The 19,440-nt window shown below is 42.8% G+C and overlaps 1 protein-coding gene and 1 long non-coding RNA gene across 4 annotated transcripts; one reads left to right on the forward strand and one right to left on the reverse strand.

Moving 5' to 3' along the window:
* Positions 1–132: 132 nt before the first annotated feature.
* LOC125909459 (uncharacterized) lies at positions 133–13,941 on the forward strand. 2 transcript variants are annotated; one of them, XR_007453697.1, is made up of 3 exons: positions 133–398; positions 1,697–1,827; positions 13,429–13,941. It is a non-coding gene; the product is annotated as an uncharacterized LOC125909459 (long non-coding RNA). The 2 variants fall into 2 exon arrangements; XR_007453696.1 differs by having other exon boundaries at positions 135–489.
* DACT1 (dishevelled binding antagonist of beta catenin 1) lies at positions 10,612–19,417 on the reverse strand. Of its 2 annotated transcripts, none has more exons than XM_049612670.1 (4): positions 18,990–19,417; positions 16,624–16,756; positions 15,737–15,892; positions 10,612–12,401 (listed from the first exon to the last, which is right to left on the reverse strand). In XM_049612670.1, the coding sequence occupies exons 1-4, from the start codon at positions 19,332–19,334 to the stop codon at positions 10,624–10,626; spliced, it is 2,412 nt and encodes an 803-aa protein (XP_049468627.1). In that variant the 5' UTR covers positions 19,335–19,417; the 3' UTR covers positions 10,612–10,623. The 2 variants fall into 2 exon arrangements, with proteins under 2 accessions (XP_049468627.1, XP_049468624.1); XM_049612667.1 differs by having other exon boundaries at positions 10,612–12,512.
* Between the last annotated feature and the right edge of the window lie 23 nt (positions 19,418–19,440).

A 19,440-nucleotide genomic window follows, 5' to 3' on the forward strand; every position in this document is an offset into this window, starting at 1 on the left:
GTGGGAAGACTTAAGCGCTGGCACATTCCTAGCTCATGAAGTAATTGCATTCAATGTACACCAGATATTGGTAGCAGAATGTGAGCAACTGGTGAATAAGGGGGTGAGGTAACTGAGGAATGAGGTAGCAGTCAAAGAAGGCACAAATCTACACCCAGTGCGACAGAGCTCTGACCCCCTAACGCCAGTTGGAGAAAAAGGAAGGATCCAACAAATGAGGGCTGCTTACAGAACACCAGCTGGCCTGACGTGACTTCTCCAGCACCATCTGCCTCCAAACAGGCTCTCACCTGGGCTCCAGGCTGCTTCCTGGGGGAGCCCCAGGCTATGAGCAATCCTGATCCCCACTGATAGCCACCTCTCCAGAGGGCCTCCTTTGGGAGCGACCAGTTGTCCAGGTATCAGATTCAGTCTCTCACCCTCAGGCAAGCGTGAAACTAACCTTCTCTGATGACCTTCTTTCAAGCCTTCTGCTCCCTGTCTGCTCCTGTAAGTAAGCAGTTCTCCTAAATTCCTGATAAAAAGGAACACAGACATATTTCATATCACTGAAAGTCAGGCTTTCCACATTGCCCCACAAAATATTATGTAGCCTTTTGAAATGATGATGCAATTATACTTACTGACCAAAAAAGAGTTCACGCTAGATCATTAAATTGAAAGTGTAGTGAATGTTGACCTGACAGTATTTTTTTTTTAAATAAATGTTTATGTGAATATTTTTTGAGGCATAAAAAATATTAACCGTGGTCATCCCTGGAGAGTGGAATTACAGGTTATTTTTTTCATTTTGCCCACCCATGTTTTCTAATTCTTTGATGAATGTGTACTGTATGTATAATTTTTTTTAAATAAGTTAAGAGAAAGAAATCCAGTCTCTAAATATGTGGAAAAATTTTTTCCCCTTTTTTTTACATTAGGGACTTTTGAGACAGCAGTTGTTGAACAGGGACACTACAGTTCCCTAACTCTGGGAGAAATCTCCATTGGCCACAAGAGTTCCCTAAGAGTACTGTGCCCCACAAAGGAACAGTGGAGCCTTATAAAGAAAATTGAGGCCTTGGAGAACCACTGATTAAACACAGCAGAATTGCAGGAGGCTTGAAGGGAGAAGTCCAAGTAACATGACTTTAAAAATTTGTTTAAAGGAAATAAAAGTACCCTTTAAATAAAATATATTGATTTTGAAACCTTGACTATGACCTTTTCTTGATGATCAAAAGCAGAATTTTATTCATAACCACCATAATTTTCATTTTTTATTTTTACCACCACTACATAATATAAAACATCTGCTGCCCTTGGACTATCCTCCAATTTGCCCACTACCCTCCATGTATCCAGGCCCACGCCTCACCCACGATGCTGTTTTTAACTGTATTCTTTCTGTGCTTCCTATCATCTATACAACTTGTTCAGTTTCAATAATATAAAGCCTTTATGTGATTATTTAAAATGCAATGTGTATATGGCTTCATCTCCTAAGAAGATTTAAGTTTACTACCAAGAGATCTTGCGAGCTGTCCCCAAATACATTTTTTCCTTCTTCCAGAGTAATGGACTTCCAATTTTACCTGGGGCACATAGCCAGCCATAACAAAGTCCACATTTTCTAGCCTCCTTGCTGTTAGAAGTCACAATGTGATTGAGTTCTGGCCAGTGTGAGAGAAATAAAAGAGCTGTGTGCAACTTACAGGAAGTGCCTTTCAAGAAAGGAAGCGTGCTCTTCTTTTCTCCTTTTTCTTGGAAATGTTGTTGTGATGGCTGGAGCTCAAGCAGTCAGCTGGGACCCTGAAGTGAAAGTCAGATGCCAGAGAATACAGAGCGGTAAGACATGGATACACTGGGCCCTGATGATATTATGAGCCTTCCCTAACTGCCTGGGTTGTTTTCCTCTAGATTAATTTCATGTAAGAAATAGATTTCTGTCCAGCTTAAGTCTTTGTTACTTAAAAAAAATTTTTTTTAAGCTTATTTATTTATCCTGAGAGAGACAGAGACAGCACGAGTGGGAGAGGGGCAGAGAGAAAGGAAGACAGAGAATCCCAAGTAGGCTCTGCACTGCCAGCACAGAGTCCAACATGAGGCTCGAACCCACGAAACAGTGAGATCATGTCCAGAGCTGAAACCAAGAGTTGGACACTTAACTGACTGAGCCACCCAGGTGCCCCTAGTCTTTGTTATTTTGAAGTTTCTGTCACTCACTGATGAACCAAATCCTAACTGGTAAAAACAATGAACACATTTTCATTCACTCCACAAATATTTCTTGAGCACCTACTGTGTGCCAAGCACTGTCCTGGTGCTGTAATATAGCACTGAACAAAGTAGACAGAATCCCTCTCCTCTTTTCCACTCATGGAGCCCACATTCTAGCTCAGCATCCACATAGCTCCTGGCACAGTGCTATGCATATGGGAGGTACTGAAATACCTGATGAATAATTCAACAATGAGCCCTCCTGTTTATCTTTTGGTTTAAAACTGATTTTGTGTTCATAAATCTGACAACCTTTGTACAAATAATGCTCAAAGGGAAAATTCACAACTACTTTTTAAAAAGAAACATCATTGGGGTGGCTGGGTGGCTCAGTCAGTTAAGTGTCCGGCATTGGCTCAGGTGGTGATTTCACAGTTCATAAGTTCGAGCCCCGCGTCGGGTTCTGTGCTGACAGCTCGGAGCCTGGAGCCTGCTTTGGGTTCTGTGTCTCCCTCTCTTTCTGTCCCTCCCCCACTTGCATTCTCTTTCTCTCAAAAATAAATAAACATTTTTAACAATTTTTTTAAAAAAGAAACAAAATTATTTAACCAACCTTTCCTGTTACCATACCCCCCCCCACCAAAAATAGGCAAACACATTAACAAAGCCTATTGTTGCCTTTTGAATTATAATAAACAATGACAGAGCCATTTTGATAGCTCAAAATAATGCACTGTAGTGTTAAACATACTCTCTATGCATCCATTTCTTTATCCATAATGAGGATATGTATATGACTGTTGTGAGAAGTAAATGAGATAATGTCTCAGAAGCAGTTAATAAATGTTAGCTATATTCAGTTGATAATTAATATTAACAGCTTTAAAAATAGTCATAATCCCTAATTTAGTAATTCCATTTCTGGGATTCTATCCTAAAAAAATAATCCTAAGTATGAGGGGAAATTTTATGAAAAAAAATTGCTCATCCCAGAGTCATTTTTAATAGGCACAAACCAGAGATTTAGTGGCCTTTCCCTGCCACCCTGACTTTTATCCAGTGGAGAGCTGAGGCCTTGTGCTCTGGCCCAAGCCAAGATCTATAAACCTAGGACTAGCTGGGAAAATATAGACAGGGTTAGAAGCAAAATGAACAGAGAATTTAAGTTCAGCTTCCTGGCAAGTTAGCCTTACCAGAAGGAACAGTTCAAAATGTCAAGTACATCAGGGTAGAGCAGAGCAAGAGAGCCAAAATGAAGCTTGACCTCTGAGATCAAGCTCCTTGAGGGAACAGTCTAGAATGTGGATTCTGGAGACATGCCCTGAGAACGGGTGGGGAAAGGAAGGAAGAACATCTCAGGCACAGTTAGTGGGTGGGCCAGAGTTGCTGGGTCCTGAATAGAAATAAAATAAATTTCCATCATAGGAGGAATGGCTAAATAAACTATTGAATACAACAATAAAATATTATATATCATTTAAGTACGTATATAATATATATATTTAATATATAATATAAATATATATAAATATATATACACACATATATACAGTATATACTTATATATAAGTTTATATATAAGCATATATATGTATGTATATATACATATACATATTTTTATGTATAGGATAGCAACTATGGCATATGCATAGAAAAAATACTTAGAGGAACCACATCAAAATATTAAGAATTGTTTGATTAGTAGAGTAATGTTGATTTGCCTTATTTTTGAGACAGAGACAGAGTGTAAGCAGGGGAGAGGCAGAGAGAGAGGGAGACACAGAATCTGAAGCAGGCTCTAGGCTCTGAGTGAGGCTCAAACTCATGAGCCATGAGATCATGACCTGAGCGGAAGTCAGATACTTAACTGACTGAGCCAGCCAGGCACCCTGATTTGCCTTTTTTTTAATTTTATTTAATGTGTAGGTTTTAAATAACTTTTAACTTAAAAACTTGGGTGTGAGGACAAACAGAAAATTAGGCACATTTATCTAAATGTTACAATGCTATCTTCCACAAATTTGTTTTTTAAGAATAAAATATGTGTGTCTTAGGCAATCAGCCATATTTTCAGCCTCTTAAATCCTTTCCTCTAAATATCAACTAATGAGATTCTGGAGAAAGAATGTTTCTCCCTTGGCCTAGTTTTGGCTTTGGGGGAATAACTGTAACTCTTTCCTAACATGGGATATCATTTAGGAGACAAAGCTCAAAAAAGTCATTTATGGGATAAATGCTAGTGGCCAGCAAATCAGTGGGTCCGTTCCAAAGATTCTAACTTCGTAAACCTTATTCACACATTACATAAAGAAATACAAAAGAAAGCAAAGGTTACAAATATAAGGACTGTTACATTCATCACATTGTATGTTCTTTTCATTCCTATTAGGAACTTCTTGACAGAATGGGTGTCATTTCAGTTTCTGAATTTACCAGAGCACAAGTTCATCTTTGATTTTGGCAACTCTGTGGCTATGATCAGAATCAATCAATCCATACAACAGATTCACCACATGATTATCAATTTCAACCATTAGGCCTACTAAACACTTCCCATGAATGCTCTGAATCAACTGAATTTAGGCAAATATTTAGAATAACATCCTTTTATCAAGGATTGATTTTGAATTTAATTTTTTAATTTTTTAATTTTATTTATTTATTTATTTGAATTTTTAAATTTTTTTAAAAGTTCCTCTAAACACTTGAGGAAATGTAAATGTGTCCTAGATATTACATATAAATGCATTTACATGGGAAGGCAGAGATATGAAGACCAATCACCCAGTTTTTTAAATGGACTATTTGAGCAGACAACTAACCGAAGATATATAGAGATGGCCAATAAGCACATGAAAAGATACTCACCATCATTAGTTATTAGGGAAATTCAAATTAAAACCACAATGAGTTACCATTATACATCCACTGGAGTGGCTGAAATGAAAAAGACTGAGCATGTCAAACAATAGCAAGGATGTGGAGTAAACAAAACTCTCCTACCTTCCTGGTAGGAATGTAAAATGGTACAGCTTGGAATATATTTTTGTAATTTTTTAAAAAGTTAAAAATATACCTGCCACAAGACTAAGACATTCTACTCCTGCACATTTAACCAAAAGGAACAAAGACGTCTTTTCCCACAAAGACCAGTACGTGAATGTTCTTGACAGCTTTTTTTTTATAATAGCCCCAAACTGGAAATAACTCAAATGTCCATCAACAAGTAAATAGGATAACCAAACTGTCATGTATCTACACAAAGGAATATAACCCAGCAATAAAAAAGGAATGATCTATTGAGGCATAAAATAGCATGGAAGAATCCAAAAATCATTATGTGAAATGAAAAATTCAGGCAAAAAAAGAGTATACTACATTCAAAGTAATCATTAGTGACAGAAAGCAAATCCGTGGTTGCCTGGGGAAAGGTGTGGAGGGAGAGACGGGTTAGAAAACGTATAGAGGCAACTTCTGAGAATGATGGAAATGTTTGTTGCATTGATTGTAGTGGTTACATGGGTGTATACATATGTCAAAACTGTTCAAATTGTGCAGTTCAGATATGTGCGTTGTACTGGACTTCAATTGCATCTCAATAAACTTGTACCAAAAATAAGAGGGGGGAGGGAAAATCCAACTTATTGACAAAGGCAACAAGTAGTTAGTTCATTGCTTCCAGCCACATGGTGAACTGGATAACCTAATCATCTCACTGCAAAACAGTTAGAAATGATTGATAAATTATTAACAAATATCCTGTGTATTAACTTCACTAAAAAGAAAGACACCCAAGTTTAGTCTACTCTGAAAGAGTTGGGAGAGAGGTTGCTGGTGCCTTAAGCAAGGGGCTTTGGTTTAGACAGGCGCTCAGGGACAGGAAGTTGGCTTGGATTTCGGACTGAGACTTCCCCATAATCCTGAAAGCAATGAAGGGCTACACCCTCAGTAAAAGGTTGGTCCAGGAAAACATTCTACTTGCTAGCCCAGGATGAAAATAAGGAAGCTCTTCTGCCTTGGAAAAGGTCTTCTCTGAGAACATGCCTATCCTCATGTGGGCTCAGGGTTTGAATACATACTACCTCCACAGTCAGGTAAACCAAAGTAAAGAAATTAATCTAAAAGGTAGCCCAGGGGGTGCCTGGCCAGCTCAGTGGAAAAATCATGTGACTCTTGATCTCAGGGTTGTGAATTCAAGCCCCACACTGAGTGTAGAGATTACTAAAAATAAATAAATAAATAAATAAATAAACAAACAAACTTTAAAAAATTTTTGAAATTAAAAAAATAAAATGTGGCCCAGGCTGAAAATGTCCCTGAAGCACCTGACGGGAAAGAAACACAAAACTTCCGTGTATGGTAAAATCTTGAATCAAGCCTCACAGGATGCACCCAATAATACCCCACTGGAAGTGAGCTCACAATACAAAATAACAAAATACACTAGAAACATAGAAAGGCAGTGTGTGTGCAAAGGTATAGCACTTGGGTTAACACTTTTGTTGCTAAAGAGTAGAATTTTTCTACGCAGAGCAAACAAGTAGGCCATAAAATCTCGTGCCTTTTTTCTCAGTGAGGACACACTTAGAACCCCATTAAAAAGAATTAGGAAATATATCTACTATACAGGTCCATGAAATGAAGGAAGCAAGTTACAGAATAATATATAATACATATAGCTTGAGACTTTTTTGAAGAAAAAATATAAAGATTATATATTTCTATGTGCATATAATATAGAAATATATACACCAAACTTGCTGGAGTAGGATTTGAGGAGGATTAACAGAGAATTTAAACACCTGTGCTTTGTTCAGATATTATTTTTTCTCTTTTGAAAATGAGCATTTGTAATTTATTTCAATAAAGGAAAATAAAGAGATTTTTGTGTGTGTGACAACAATGGCAACTATTTTTGTCACTGAAACAGACAAAACCCAATTTTCCAAGCGCAGTGCAACTGCTGGGTACAGAGAAGTCAAGCAGTAGATAGAGGAGGACAAACCCAGGGTTCTTTGAAAATCCTGTTTTTCACGCTTCTCTTCGTTTGGCGTTCTGTCACCTAAAACGTAATTATTCAGAGGCTGGTTTTCAGAAAGCGTCTCCTTCCGAGAATAATGCTCATTGAGAACAACTTGGAAATGATTCAAGAACTGACTGCAGGTCACAGTTGCCTTACGCGATAAACTTTATAGCCTCCCCCCAAAGAGATGGGATCACAGCATTAGAAAAGATGGTGAGATCATCTCCTTGCTTGTGCTTGGCTTAAATTTAATCAGGTAGTCAAAGAAATTCTAGTCTAAGCAGAATGACTGGCTGCATATAAAAACATATGAATACTAAAAGACTAACAACATTTTGAAGAATTGAGTTGTCTGAGATGTCTTGCTAAAAAAAAAAAAAAAAAAAAAAGTCTTGTTTAAAAAGAAGATATCTTACCTTTATAAGCCATGGAGAATCACTTGCTATGTTCCAAAGTTAAAAACCTTCTTAGAGATAAAAGGCATATAAAATATTTCCAAGACAAAATTTAAAAATCGAATAGTTAAGGAATTTTGGTCACATTGAAATTTAGTATCTGACATAATTCTAAACATAAGAATTATGAGATCGAGCTGATTCTAGTTTCCTGTTCACAAAATCATCCTCCGATTGGCCAAATTTGGGACATGTTGAGCATCAAAAATAAACAGGAACTATGATTGTAAGATACCAAGTGAATAAAAATCTAGGAGTCCATTGTAATATTCAAAAAAGAAAAAGGGAATGTTATAGCATGCTAGCTAATAAAGCTAGAGGGAAAGCTCTCTAGAAAACCATCATTTGGAATCCCTAAGGCTACAACTGGTTCAGGCAAGGATCATCAGTGTCAGCTAAATCCATCAAGTGGAAGGTTGGGAAGAATATCCATATAATATGGAAGAATCACCCACAAATACTAACCACTTGCAAAGAGGAAAAACACCTTTATAATGGAGAAATCTCTGCTCACCAACTTAATCAAGGGAATCACTCTTAAATTCAGTAATAGTACAGCAACCTGATATTGTTTCCCACTATGAAGCAATGAAAACACACAAGATTACTAGTGAAATCCTCTTGCCAAGAATGTTTAACCTGAATCCAATCAAGCCTTACTGGGTTCATGGGAAATAGAGGGACTAGATGTTAAAAGACAGCATCAGGAAACATCCAAATCCAGAATGTGGGCCCTTCTGCAAGACAACTGTCCTGACTTTAATAGCCCAATGTCATTTTTAAGAAAGGAGGGGAGACTATTCTAGGCTAAAAAGACTAGAGATCTAAAACCAAATGCAATATACTGACTGAATCCTGGCTGGGACAAAAGGGAGGAAGCTGCTGTTAAAAAATTCTGAAACAAATTGGAAAATTTGAATAGAGATTAAATATTCGATGATATTAAGAATTATTATCAGTTTTCCTTGTGTGATCATGATGTTGTAGTTATATACAAAAGAGTCTCCTTATTCTTAGGAAATACATGCTTAAGTTTTTAGATGAAATATCACAATGCCTGAAATTTACTTTAAAATAATGCAGTAGCATGGTGGAAGGAGGATTGCCAATATCTGTCTTTCATCTTTAAAATCAGCAATATGGTTTAACCTAATATATAGAGAGTTAAAGCAGTATAGCAAAACGTTAGCAACTGCTGAATTACTACACAGGTGTTCACTGTGCTATCATTTCCACTTCTCCATGTTGGAAAATTTTTTCTACTAAAAAGTTGGGGGATGGGTGAAATTCTCAAAAATTATCTTCCTTAGAAAACATCTACCAAATTTACTTCAAATTTTGAAGAAGTACCTTAGTTTTTTTTTATGGGTATTTATTTTTATTGAGAGAGTGAGAACAGGGGAGCAGGACAGAGGGAGAGAAGGGGGGAGGAGAGAGAGAGGGAGAGAGGGAGAGAGGGAGAGAGGGAGAGAGGGAGAGAGACAGAATCCCAAGCAGGCTCCACAATCAGCTCAGAGCCCAATGCACTTGATCTTGGGACCAGATCACCACCTGAGCCAGTCAGTTAAGCTACCCTGGCGCCCCTACCTTAACTATTCTAAAGAAGTGGCTTGCTTTCCCTCATTTATTTACTCACCATTCATTCGAAGACTACACCTAAAACGTGCTTTAATTATTGCAAATATTCTAATGCTAGAATAGAAACAGAAATACCAAAATCATCAGCACAAGATTTAGATGCGTAACTGGTTTTATACCCAAATAACAAACTTAACAGCAGTAAAACAAATTGTTTATTACAGCATAAAATGCGTTATATTAAATTTACACAATGATATATAAAAACACATACTGTTTATATCAAACAGTAATTTAACATCAATAGAAATATAAAAAACACTTACTACTCATGCACAAAACATGCATATATTGGTATAAAAAAAAACAGCTTTACACAATACTGTTTACCAAAAAAAATTTTTTTTTAAAAAAAGCCCTTCCAGACAGGGTCAGTGGTCCAATCTGGACTGGATTGCACTAATATGTTCGGGCCAATGTTCAGGTGGCACAGTGTTCAGTGAGCAATTCTGGGCTTGGAGTCACACTCAAAGGTTATGTCATTAGAAGTGAATTTTTCTGTACCCAAGGACCAAAATGTTATCCCAAAGGCAAGACCTTCCAGGAAGAAATGGCTGGATCTGCTGCAACTCAGAGAGGAGGAGAAAGGCCTCAAAATGTTGGCTAATCGGCCCTAAAAGGGTAATTGTAACCAGGGCCTAGGCACCAAGTGCGGCAAAAGTTTTAGTGAATCCTTTTAAGGTTATTACCAGCCTCCCTTATCCAGGTCACCAGCTCTGGATCTAGGGTCTGGTCTTCTTGTTCTGAGTCCAGTTAACCAAACAGTTCTGGGAAGAAAACAGAATGGGGATACAGCTAAGAAAGGGAGACGATATAAAAAATTCCGGAAAACAATGACTGTCCGTCGTACCTACTTCACACACTTGTATGTGATGCCTCTCAACCGGAAAACTCTCGTGGAGACACTGCCCTAAAGACCCAAGAAGCAAATGTATGTCCTAAATTCCATCCACCTGACCTTCAGGTCAAAAGTAATCTGAATCTCATCCCAGTAAGACTTGAGCATCGAAACCTGCGCCTTCACCGATGCTCAGAGTATTTCAAATAAAAATCACCTGCTACCACAAAACTCGTTCACTACCACCACCAGCAAAACTCAGTATTTACTCCTAACCAGCAAAACATTCTTTACCTTCCATTAAAGGCACTAGTGTCCCTACATGATGAAGACGAGACATAATTTACCTCAACAAAAGGAAAAGCATTCCAGGGAACTGTCACACAGAAAAAGAAGCCGCCACCTTGCTCCTGGGTAACTAGACAACAGCCCATCCTCCCCCCCCGCCCCCCCCCCCACAATGATGTCCCTCAAACGGTCGTCATCAGTTTCAGGGAGCCGGACCGAAAGCGGAGGATCTTCTTCTTGAGGTTATGGGAAGCCTTGATTTTGACAAAGGTTTTCGTGGGGTTGCCGTGGAGGTCTGGGCCTGCGACCGCCTGGATGGGGAGAGTCTGCACGAACTGGGACCAGATGAGGCCCCCGCTCTCCTCGGAGTCACTGGAGCTGGTGCTGTCGCCCGCGAACTCCCCCTCGCTCACGCTGGACTCGCTGTCCCCGAAGCAGTTGGTGGTGTAGTTGCTGCGCTCGTCCTCGCTCGTGTCCAGCACGGTGGAGTGGAAGAGCGACTCGCACTCGGCCGAGTACTCCGAGTCGCTGGCCACGTAAGCGTAGGGGCTGGCGTAGGGCAGCGGCACGGCGGCGGGGTACAGCCCCACGTGCTCGCGCCGGCCGCGCCGCGACCGCCGCAGGGCCTCTTCCAGGGACACCTCCGCGGCCGAGCGCCAGCGCCGCGAGTCGGTTCGCTTGTGCTTGGGCTTGGCCACCAGCGCCTCCCGGCCGTGGCCGTGCGCCCTGGCCGCCCCCGCCCTGTGGCCCCCAGCCAGCGGCCGGCTGGGGAGGCCCGCCTCGGGCTGGCCGCCCCCGCCCTTCCTGCCCCGCGACGAGGCCTTCCTGAGCTTCTTATTTGTATCCACGTCGTCGGGGAACCGGCACTTCTTGCCGGCCGCGCGGCTCTTCTCCCTCACGGCGGGCAGCGCGCCGTCCGGCCCGTGGAGGGCCTGGGCCCGGTGCTTCGGGCCGCAGCCCCGCGGCCCGGCCGCCGTCCGGGCGCCGCGATGGGGCCGGCCGCCGGGCTGCGGGCCCGGGCCCGACTGCGCCTTCACGGGGGGCGCTTCCTCCAGGCTCTGCGAAGAGGAGCCCTCGCTCTTGAAATCCAGCGCGGGCCGCTCCTCCACCGCGAAAGCCGCGGCCAGCAGCGCCGCGGGGGCGACAGGGGGCGCTGCCGGAGGGGCGGGCGGCAGGCCGCCTTTCTGGGACACCTTTTTCAGCGGCTGCCCAGCTTTGTTCTCCTGCTGCGGGGCCGGGCCCCTCCCAGGGCTCTCCTTCGGAGAGGCAGCGAGGACCTGAATGCTGTCTCTGGGGGAGTCCCCCGTCACAGCGGCGGGCCCCCGAGCGTGTTCCTGCGAAGCTGGCTTGGCATTCTTGGGCAGATGCTTACTTGGAAGTTCAGTGGCAGCGCCCTCCGGCGGGGACAACCTCTTGCTTTCCAGTGGTTCTGCCTTTGAGTCTTTGGACCACTGCTTCGGCGGGGAGAACGTCCCACTGTCCAAAGAAGGGCCTCCGCCAGGGGGCAAAAGAACCTGTTTGGGATTCTTAAGGTTCCCGCTGTTGCCCTGTAAGACGCCCCCGGTCACTCTGACACAAACGCTCCCATTCCTCAGAAGCCCCTTCGTGGGGTCAGCGTTCACACTGGTTCTTGGTTTGTTGGTCCTTACGGGGTGTGTTTTTTTCTGGACCAGGCTCAGAATGTAGCCGTCCATTTTCTTACTGGACGAAGGATGGGGAGCAGACCACAAACTGCTTGGAGATGGTAAGGAAGTGGCTGTCTTGATGGCGTCCGGCTCAGATCCATCACAGATGTCACCGGCATGGTTACCAAGCCTCTCCTCTTCCCTCAGAGGGTTGCCCGTCAGGCAAAGGAGAAACATGGGGCTCTGCACGGCCACGGCGTGAAGCGGACTGGGATAGCGATACACATCGTTCCCGTTTTTAGACACCAGATCACACTGGTACTTGGGATGCACATCTGCAATGACACCAAGGGAATTAAATTGTGATGTAGAGGGGGAACGGCAAACCGCCCCTGAGGCCTGGTCTTCGCAGCGGCCTTCTTTGTATTCCAACCGTCCTATGAGATCTGAAAAACATTTAAAGGATACACTCTGAAGAACTGAATCGGTCAGCACCAGCTTGACTCAGGCCAATTTCTACGAAAACACACTCACTGGGGGAGAGACAGAATGCTAAAGAATCAACAACTATTCCTACAAGCTGTTCTAGGTTTTTTTTGTCTTGTTTTGTTTTTTAATGTTTGTTTATTTTTGAGAGAGAGAGAGCGGGGGAGGGGCAGAGAGAAAGGGAGACAGAATCCGAAACCGGTTCCAGGCTCCAGGCTGTCAGCACAGAGCCCAACGCGGGGTTCCAAGTCACGAACCATGACGTCATGACCTGAGCCAAAGTCAGAGGCTTAACTGACTGAGCCACCCAGGCGCCCCTTTTTTAAAAAGAATTTTTTTAATGTTTATTTATTTTTGAGAGACAGAGAGAGAGAGCAATCTGCTCTACAGCCCATACTATTGGATGAGGGAAACAAATATTTAACAAAGATATTTGTAACAAGATATGATACATCCTCCATCCTCCGAGGGAAAAATATTCAGCCATTAAAAATCCTTTCAAACTATTGAATAATACGGGGATATGCTTTAAAGGTTAGTGAAAAGCATGATATAATACCAGACTATAATTACAATTTTAGCCAGACTATATATGTGAAGAAAGAAAGTCTGAGATGAAGCACCCCAAGATGCCAATACCACTGCAGTGTAGTGAGAAAGCAAGTGAGATTTACTTTCTTCTTCGTTTTCTATTTTCTAAATTTTCAGTAAGTATGCACTGCATTTATAACTAGGAAAAAAAACCCTTATTTTTTGAGTCATTCTTTCTCTGGGCCCTCTGTGTTCTATTCTTGGTTTCCTTTTGAAATACTGCAGATAAACTGTACTTTCTCTGAGCTTTCTCCTCATATTCTTTTTTTTTTTTTTTTTTTTTAGGCTCAATTCTTAATGACATATGTTCGAGTATAACAGTCAGTTGAAAGGTCAAAGAAACTGATCAAATTTCACTGGAGAGTAACCAAACGTAAATAATAATCACTTTATATTTTTAAGAATGACACTAAAAAATAAGGCAATATTTTTTAATTTTTTTTTTACATTTATTTATTTTTGAGACACAGAGAGACAGAGCACAAGTGGGAAGGCGCAGAGAGAAAAGGAGCCAGAATCTGAAGCAGGCTCCAGGCTCTGAGCTGTCAGAACAGAGCCCGACGTGGGGCTCGAACTCACAAACTATGAGATCATGACCTGAGCCGAAGTTGGACGCTCAATCAACCGAGCCATCCAGGCGCCCCAATAAGGCAATATTTTTAACTGGGAAGGAATTCTTGATACGGTTTTAAGAGATTGAGCTGTTGTATTAATGAATAAATTTTCACATCTCAAAAATGTAAATGCCAAAATACAATGAAATCAAGCTTTCTTGCTGAATTAAATGATTTTGATGTCTTTCCTTGGTGACTGTTGTAAATATCAAATCCCTTTAATGAACTTAGAGAAAATCAAAGTTTTTATCACTACTTAAGATATCCTGTATTATATTTATTCACTCAAATATTGAAAACTTACTATGTGCCGGATTCTATGTAAATTATTTAAGTTAAGGGAAAGCTCCATGACCTTCAATGATAATTAGAAGTCCCGGGGAAAAATACAGTCTGGACCCAGTAATGATACGATTCATTTGTAAAGCAAAGATTATTATAATATAAAATGTGCTGTGTCCCTACCCCCCACCTCCACTCCCAATAGCTTACAGCAACAAGGAGAAGAAACCTTTCTAGCTAATATCGTCGCTCATCTTTCCTCCTATACTACCATATACTCGCCCTACTTAAAGCATTGCCCTACATTTACCCACACTTTACTATTCTGTCCCTTTTCCCAACTTACAGTTAAGGAACAAGACAGACATCTCAGTCTCCAAGGCCCAGTACAACTGTCTCAATTATGTGAAGATGTGGCATTTGGGAGATCAGGAGTCTGTCTTCAAAGAAAACCTATACCAAACGCCTTTAATGGGTTTTAAAGTTTCCCTCTGAAACCAGATCTGCAGAGTGAAGGGGAGCAATTACCAATGAACTTGAGGCCTAGACACTCTAGATAACACAGATGTGTGCTTCCCCAAATGATTGCTGCTGACAGCACAGTGTACAAACTCAAAGACACCAGCCACTTAGCAGCCTCAGTTGTTTGGCGTTATGTTTGCATTGCTTGGATCTCAGAAGTTCAGCCTTAGGCCCAAGTGGAGAACACAGACAAACCAAGGGTGCAGTGACTTGCGCTATAGCACCTACAGCTCTCCATATCCTCTCTGCTCTTCTGAGGAATCACAGTAAAGCAAAACTAAGAAAGGAGTCCCAAGTTTCAGCAACAATTCTGCCATTCAGAAAATGAGGAGCCCCTGGAGAACTGTTTTATAAAACCAAATTCCTCCTCTGTTCAATGAGAAGGTTGAACACAGAAATTTCTGAATTCCTAGTGTGGTGGGAAAACATGGACCTGACAACTGGTCCTGAGCTTGAATCCTGCCTCTGCCACTCGCTAGTATATTAACCTTAAACAATGAACCTGTTAATTAACCTAACTAGACCTCATTTTTCTGACATACAAACGGGAGCTAACAAGACTTGCACACCCTGCAGAACTACTGGGAGGATTCAAAGGAGATAAATATATGCAGAGCATCCAGTACGTGTTTGACACATAGTGGAAATGCAGAAACTTCCAATACCGACAAGAGCATGACTCTCTCCTGAGGTCACTCCAAGGATAGCCCAAAGTGGAAACAACGGCACATGGCCTACGGGAATCTCATCCCACCCACCTCCTAAAAGAAAAGACAAGCTGCCATCACGCAAGACTTTCTGGAGAATGTGGAGGGACCACTGCTCCCTGAAGTGCCAAGCAGCCTGACAGACATATTTAACTTACTGTAAGCTTTAGCTTTAAATGATTATAAAAAAAGAGATCCAAAGTGGCTTTCCAAAGAAATACAAACAAGTCAAACTCACAGCAAAGGCTCACAAACAGAGCTCAAGACCTGTAATATTGGGACAGGATTTCTAAAGAGAAGCTGTCTTGCTACCATCACAATATAAAGCTATGTCATGAAACGTAGCAAGTTGATGAACTTCTCTGACCTTTTGTTTTTCTGTCAGTAGAAGGGGTTAAAGCTAGATAACCGTTAAGGGCCTTTCACCTTTTCCAGCTAAAAATGTCTATCAATTCTAAAAAGTCTTACCTGCAGATTTGGGGCAACTATCTGAGATAGTCAAGGTTGCCTCCAAGGGGCTGCAAAAGCAGGTGCTGGAATGACAACTGGATAAACACTCACTGAAGACCGAGTTAGAGGAATTGGAAAGGGATCCTGAAGCCCCATCACTCAGCTCATAAAACCCTACAAATAAAAACACCATTTGGAATTAAGATCATGTCAAGCAATAGCATACATTTGTGTTTAAAAGGAAAAGGGTTAATCATCTAGAAAAGGTAGGAAGGGGACACTGGTGGGGTGGGGAGCGATTCTGGTTCACTGGATTTAGTGTGAATTTCAAGTTTTATTTCAAGTAATCCTTAGGAAAAGGCAAAGAGCCCATATCTATGGATACATTTCAAAGCTACTCTCACCCTCAAACTGACCTGCCTTTTTGACCCCACCTTTAAAGATGTGCAAGGAAAGAGACTTATATCTGTCAAAGCCCCAACTTTATCATGACTGTTTCAGAAAGAATAATTTGAAGAAAAAAATCTATTTAAGGAGCCAAATGGCTTAAAAGAAGAAGAAGAAGAAAAAAAAAACTTTTGAAGTGGTCTCAGGAAGTTGAAGTGTGACTAATTTTCTAGCCCAGTTCTGACTTTCTCAAGTTTCAAAGGAGGACTGCTCTTCCAGAAATTTGAATAGAAGCTTTTATTTTTAAACTCAGGAGACTCCAGTCAGATCAATCTCATTATTAGAAATTTGGTCATCTGGTTTTATTTCCCTCTCATACAACTGAATGGCAGACTGCTTTTTTTTATTCTCTCTGCACTAGAAACAAACTCCATTGCCTTTTGCAGGTGTGGGAAAGTTAAACAGTGGAATGAAGTACAACTCAAGTGCAGAATTCTGTCCTAGTGTCACACACTCACCTGAGCTGGGCCGACTGTCTGTCTCCAGGTGCTCTTCAGATGTCTTTTCTACATCCAGTCTCAGGTCACTTATCTGCTTGTCAAGTTCTTGCAACTGATTCAACAAACCAGCATCTCTTCTCCTCAAACAATTCTGATTGGGGGGGGGGGGGGGGGGGGCAGAAATGAACACATTTTGGTGACAAAGAATCAGAAAGTCTGCTCTAAGTACTCAAATTGCCATTTGGAAAGTTCACTAAATCTTCCAAAACCAAAACTTTTACTGGATGACCTGAAATTAAAAAAACAAACAAACAAACAAACAAAAACACACAAAAAACAAAACAAAACAAAAAAACCTTCAAGAATATGTCCTATGTTTCATTTCACTTTCTCACATTTTGCGGTGCTATAAAATTTCTTCATAAAAACAGGACTTGCTTTTTGTTTCAACTTATACAAACTCACTTTGTATAGGTTAAGGATAAGAAAACACAACGAGGTTCTTTTAAATCCTCTATGTACACCCAATTTCTTGCAAAACAGTGCTTCACAGCAGACCCTTTAATTTGAAGTCAGAGTGTAACAGATTCCCTACAATACACTATACCCTTACTTAGGTGAGATTTTCTGGCCAAATGTCCTGCAGAGTTTTGTCTTCTCTTAGTTGCTTTGTGGGGTTTAATCAGTCTTAGGGCCTTTGAAAGCGAGAAACGAATACTAATAGCCAGTGCCAAGTATAATGTGAGCTAGCAAAATCCAAAACCCTCAAGGGAAGGTCCATCAAGATTTGAACTCAACTCAGGTTTCCAAAGATGACAGATCTGTAGTGCTAACTCACACTGCCACCTAGTGCTTCCTATTGCTGGAAAAGCAAAAGGACTAAAAAGGCATCTGGTTCAAATCGCGAATGCCAAGTCTACAAATGAAAATAGTACCACAAACACTGACTGGACTGAAATTCTCCTGACATGCTGCCTTGCTCCCCTCCAGGGGACAACAGGAATGTGCCACTCACAATCTTGAGATTCGTGAAGACAAAAAGGGGCTATTGTAAAAGACAATGCACAAAAATGTCAATGACAAGGGATCACCAGCAAGAATGGAGTCAAACCAATGTTACATGCACATCTGGTCGTCGACCAAAGAAAAGGTAAAATGCCAAATAGGTATTGTACAAAGCAGGATACATCCCTGAAAAACAGATGTAACAGGAGTATCTATTCCTCCTGTCTGTCCTTTGATTTAAAAAGCTTGTAGACAAAAACCTTATATGCCTTTTGACTACAATGAGTTTCTTCAGGAGACATGAACCACAGTAAAAGTACTGTGATGCTGAGAGACAGAGAGGGAGAGACTGGAGAGAGAAATTATCTGAAAAGAGATAATACAAGAAACCCTTTGACAAATAACCACACGGCATCACTATGTTCGCTGTTGTAGGAGGAGGGACGTTATCTAGCATGCGTCTAGTTTCAGACAGTATCACATGGCCAAAAAAAGATTTTTTTTCCTCTGTTTTCAAAACTACATTTTTGAGGTCACCGTAACAAAGCTGCCGCCATTATTCTGAGGCGGGGTCAAAAGCTGTTCATCAATACATTAAGCGCCAAAGTTCTTTTCCTTCCCCATTAATGAAGATGGCACAGGATGGCTGGCTGAGACGCTGACGGAAATCCAGTAAGATAAACGCTGTCTTAAGAGCAGGTTCTCTCTTCTTCCCCCTCCACCACCAGTCACATAAAATATGAGGGGACGGGGCACTTTCCCCAGCCAAATTTCTATCATTTGCATCTGTGTTAGCTGCTTCATACAAAGGGCTTCTATATGAAATTAAGCAGCAGCCCGGGCAAAAGCTGGCATGCGGGGGAGAGCCCTGGGAGTGGCAGGGCGCCCTACGTGAGCTTCCGCGTAATCGTAAAATTCTGCATTGGACAGTTAACCTCGCCACAAGCCCCCTCCTCGGCTTTTGTCCCTTCTCGGCGGGAGGACACGAAGCTAAGACCTCCAAAAGATAGGGTATTTTAAAGGAGGGTTTGCAAACATTCGGGGAGAGGGGCGTTGCATTCGTCGAAGTGGAGAGATTTGAAGGTTACAACCAGGCGACTCCAAGAATCCCGAAGGCAGAGCGGGAGGGGAGGGCTGCCACCCCTCCCGGCAATCCGCGCGGGGTCGCCAGCCCCTCACCTGACACAAAGCGGGGACACGCCAGGAACGCGTGGGCGACGGCGGCCCACGCGCCGCGCGCGCCCACGCAGGAATGGGGGTCCCGGAACGTGGAGCGTCTCCCCGGCCAGAGGCGCCATCGCGCCCACCCCCAGGCCACCTGCCCGAACCCCAGTCCCCGTGCAGGGACAGCCGTGCCCCTTCCTCCAGGCACCGCTTACCAACTGCTTCCGCAGCAGCAAGATATTCTCTTCCAAGAACTTCTCCTCCAGGCGGCTGCGCTGCGCCGCCTCCCCCGGCAGCTCCCCAGCGCGGGGCGCAGCGCTCCCCGCGCCCCCGGCGCCACGCAGGGCACCCCGGACCAGCAGCTCCTGGCGCTGGCGCAGGTACTCCAGCTCCGCCAGCCCGGCCAGCGTGGCCTCCTGCCGCTCCCGGGTGCGCTGCCGCTCCGTGTCCGCCTCGCCCTTCTCCCGCCAGCGCCCCTCGGGCTCCGCCGCGCGCGGCTCGCCCCGGGCCGGCGCCTGCGGCTCCAGCTCCCTCGCCGTCCCGGCCGCACTCGGCTTCATGGCCCCCACCCCTGCAGGAGCGCCCGTCACCGCAGCCGGGCCGCCCGGGCGGAGGAGCGGGCGCTAGGGCTGCGGCCGGGGGCTCATGCCGCCCCCGAGTCGGGGC

This window comes from Panthera uncia, assembly GCF_023721935.1.
Source record: "Panthera uncia isolate 11264 chromosome B3 unlocalized genomic scaffold, Puncia_PCG_1.0 HiC_scaffold_1, whole genome shotgun sequence".
Classification (NCBI taxonomy): domain Eukaryota; kingdom Metazoa; phylum Chordata; class Mammalia; order Carnivora; family Felidae; genus Panthera; species Panthera uncia.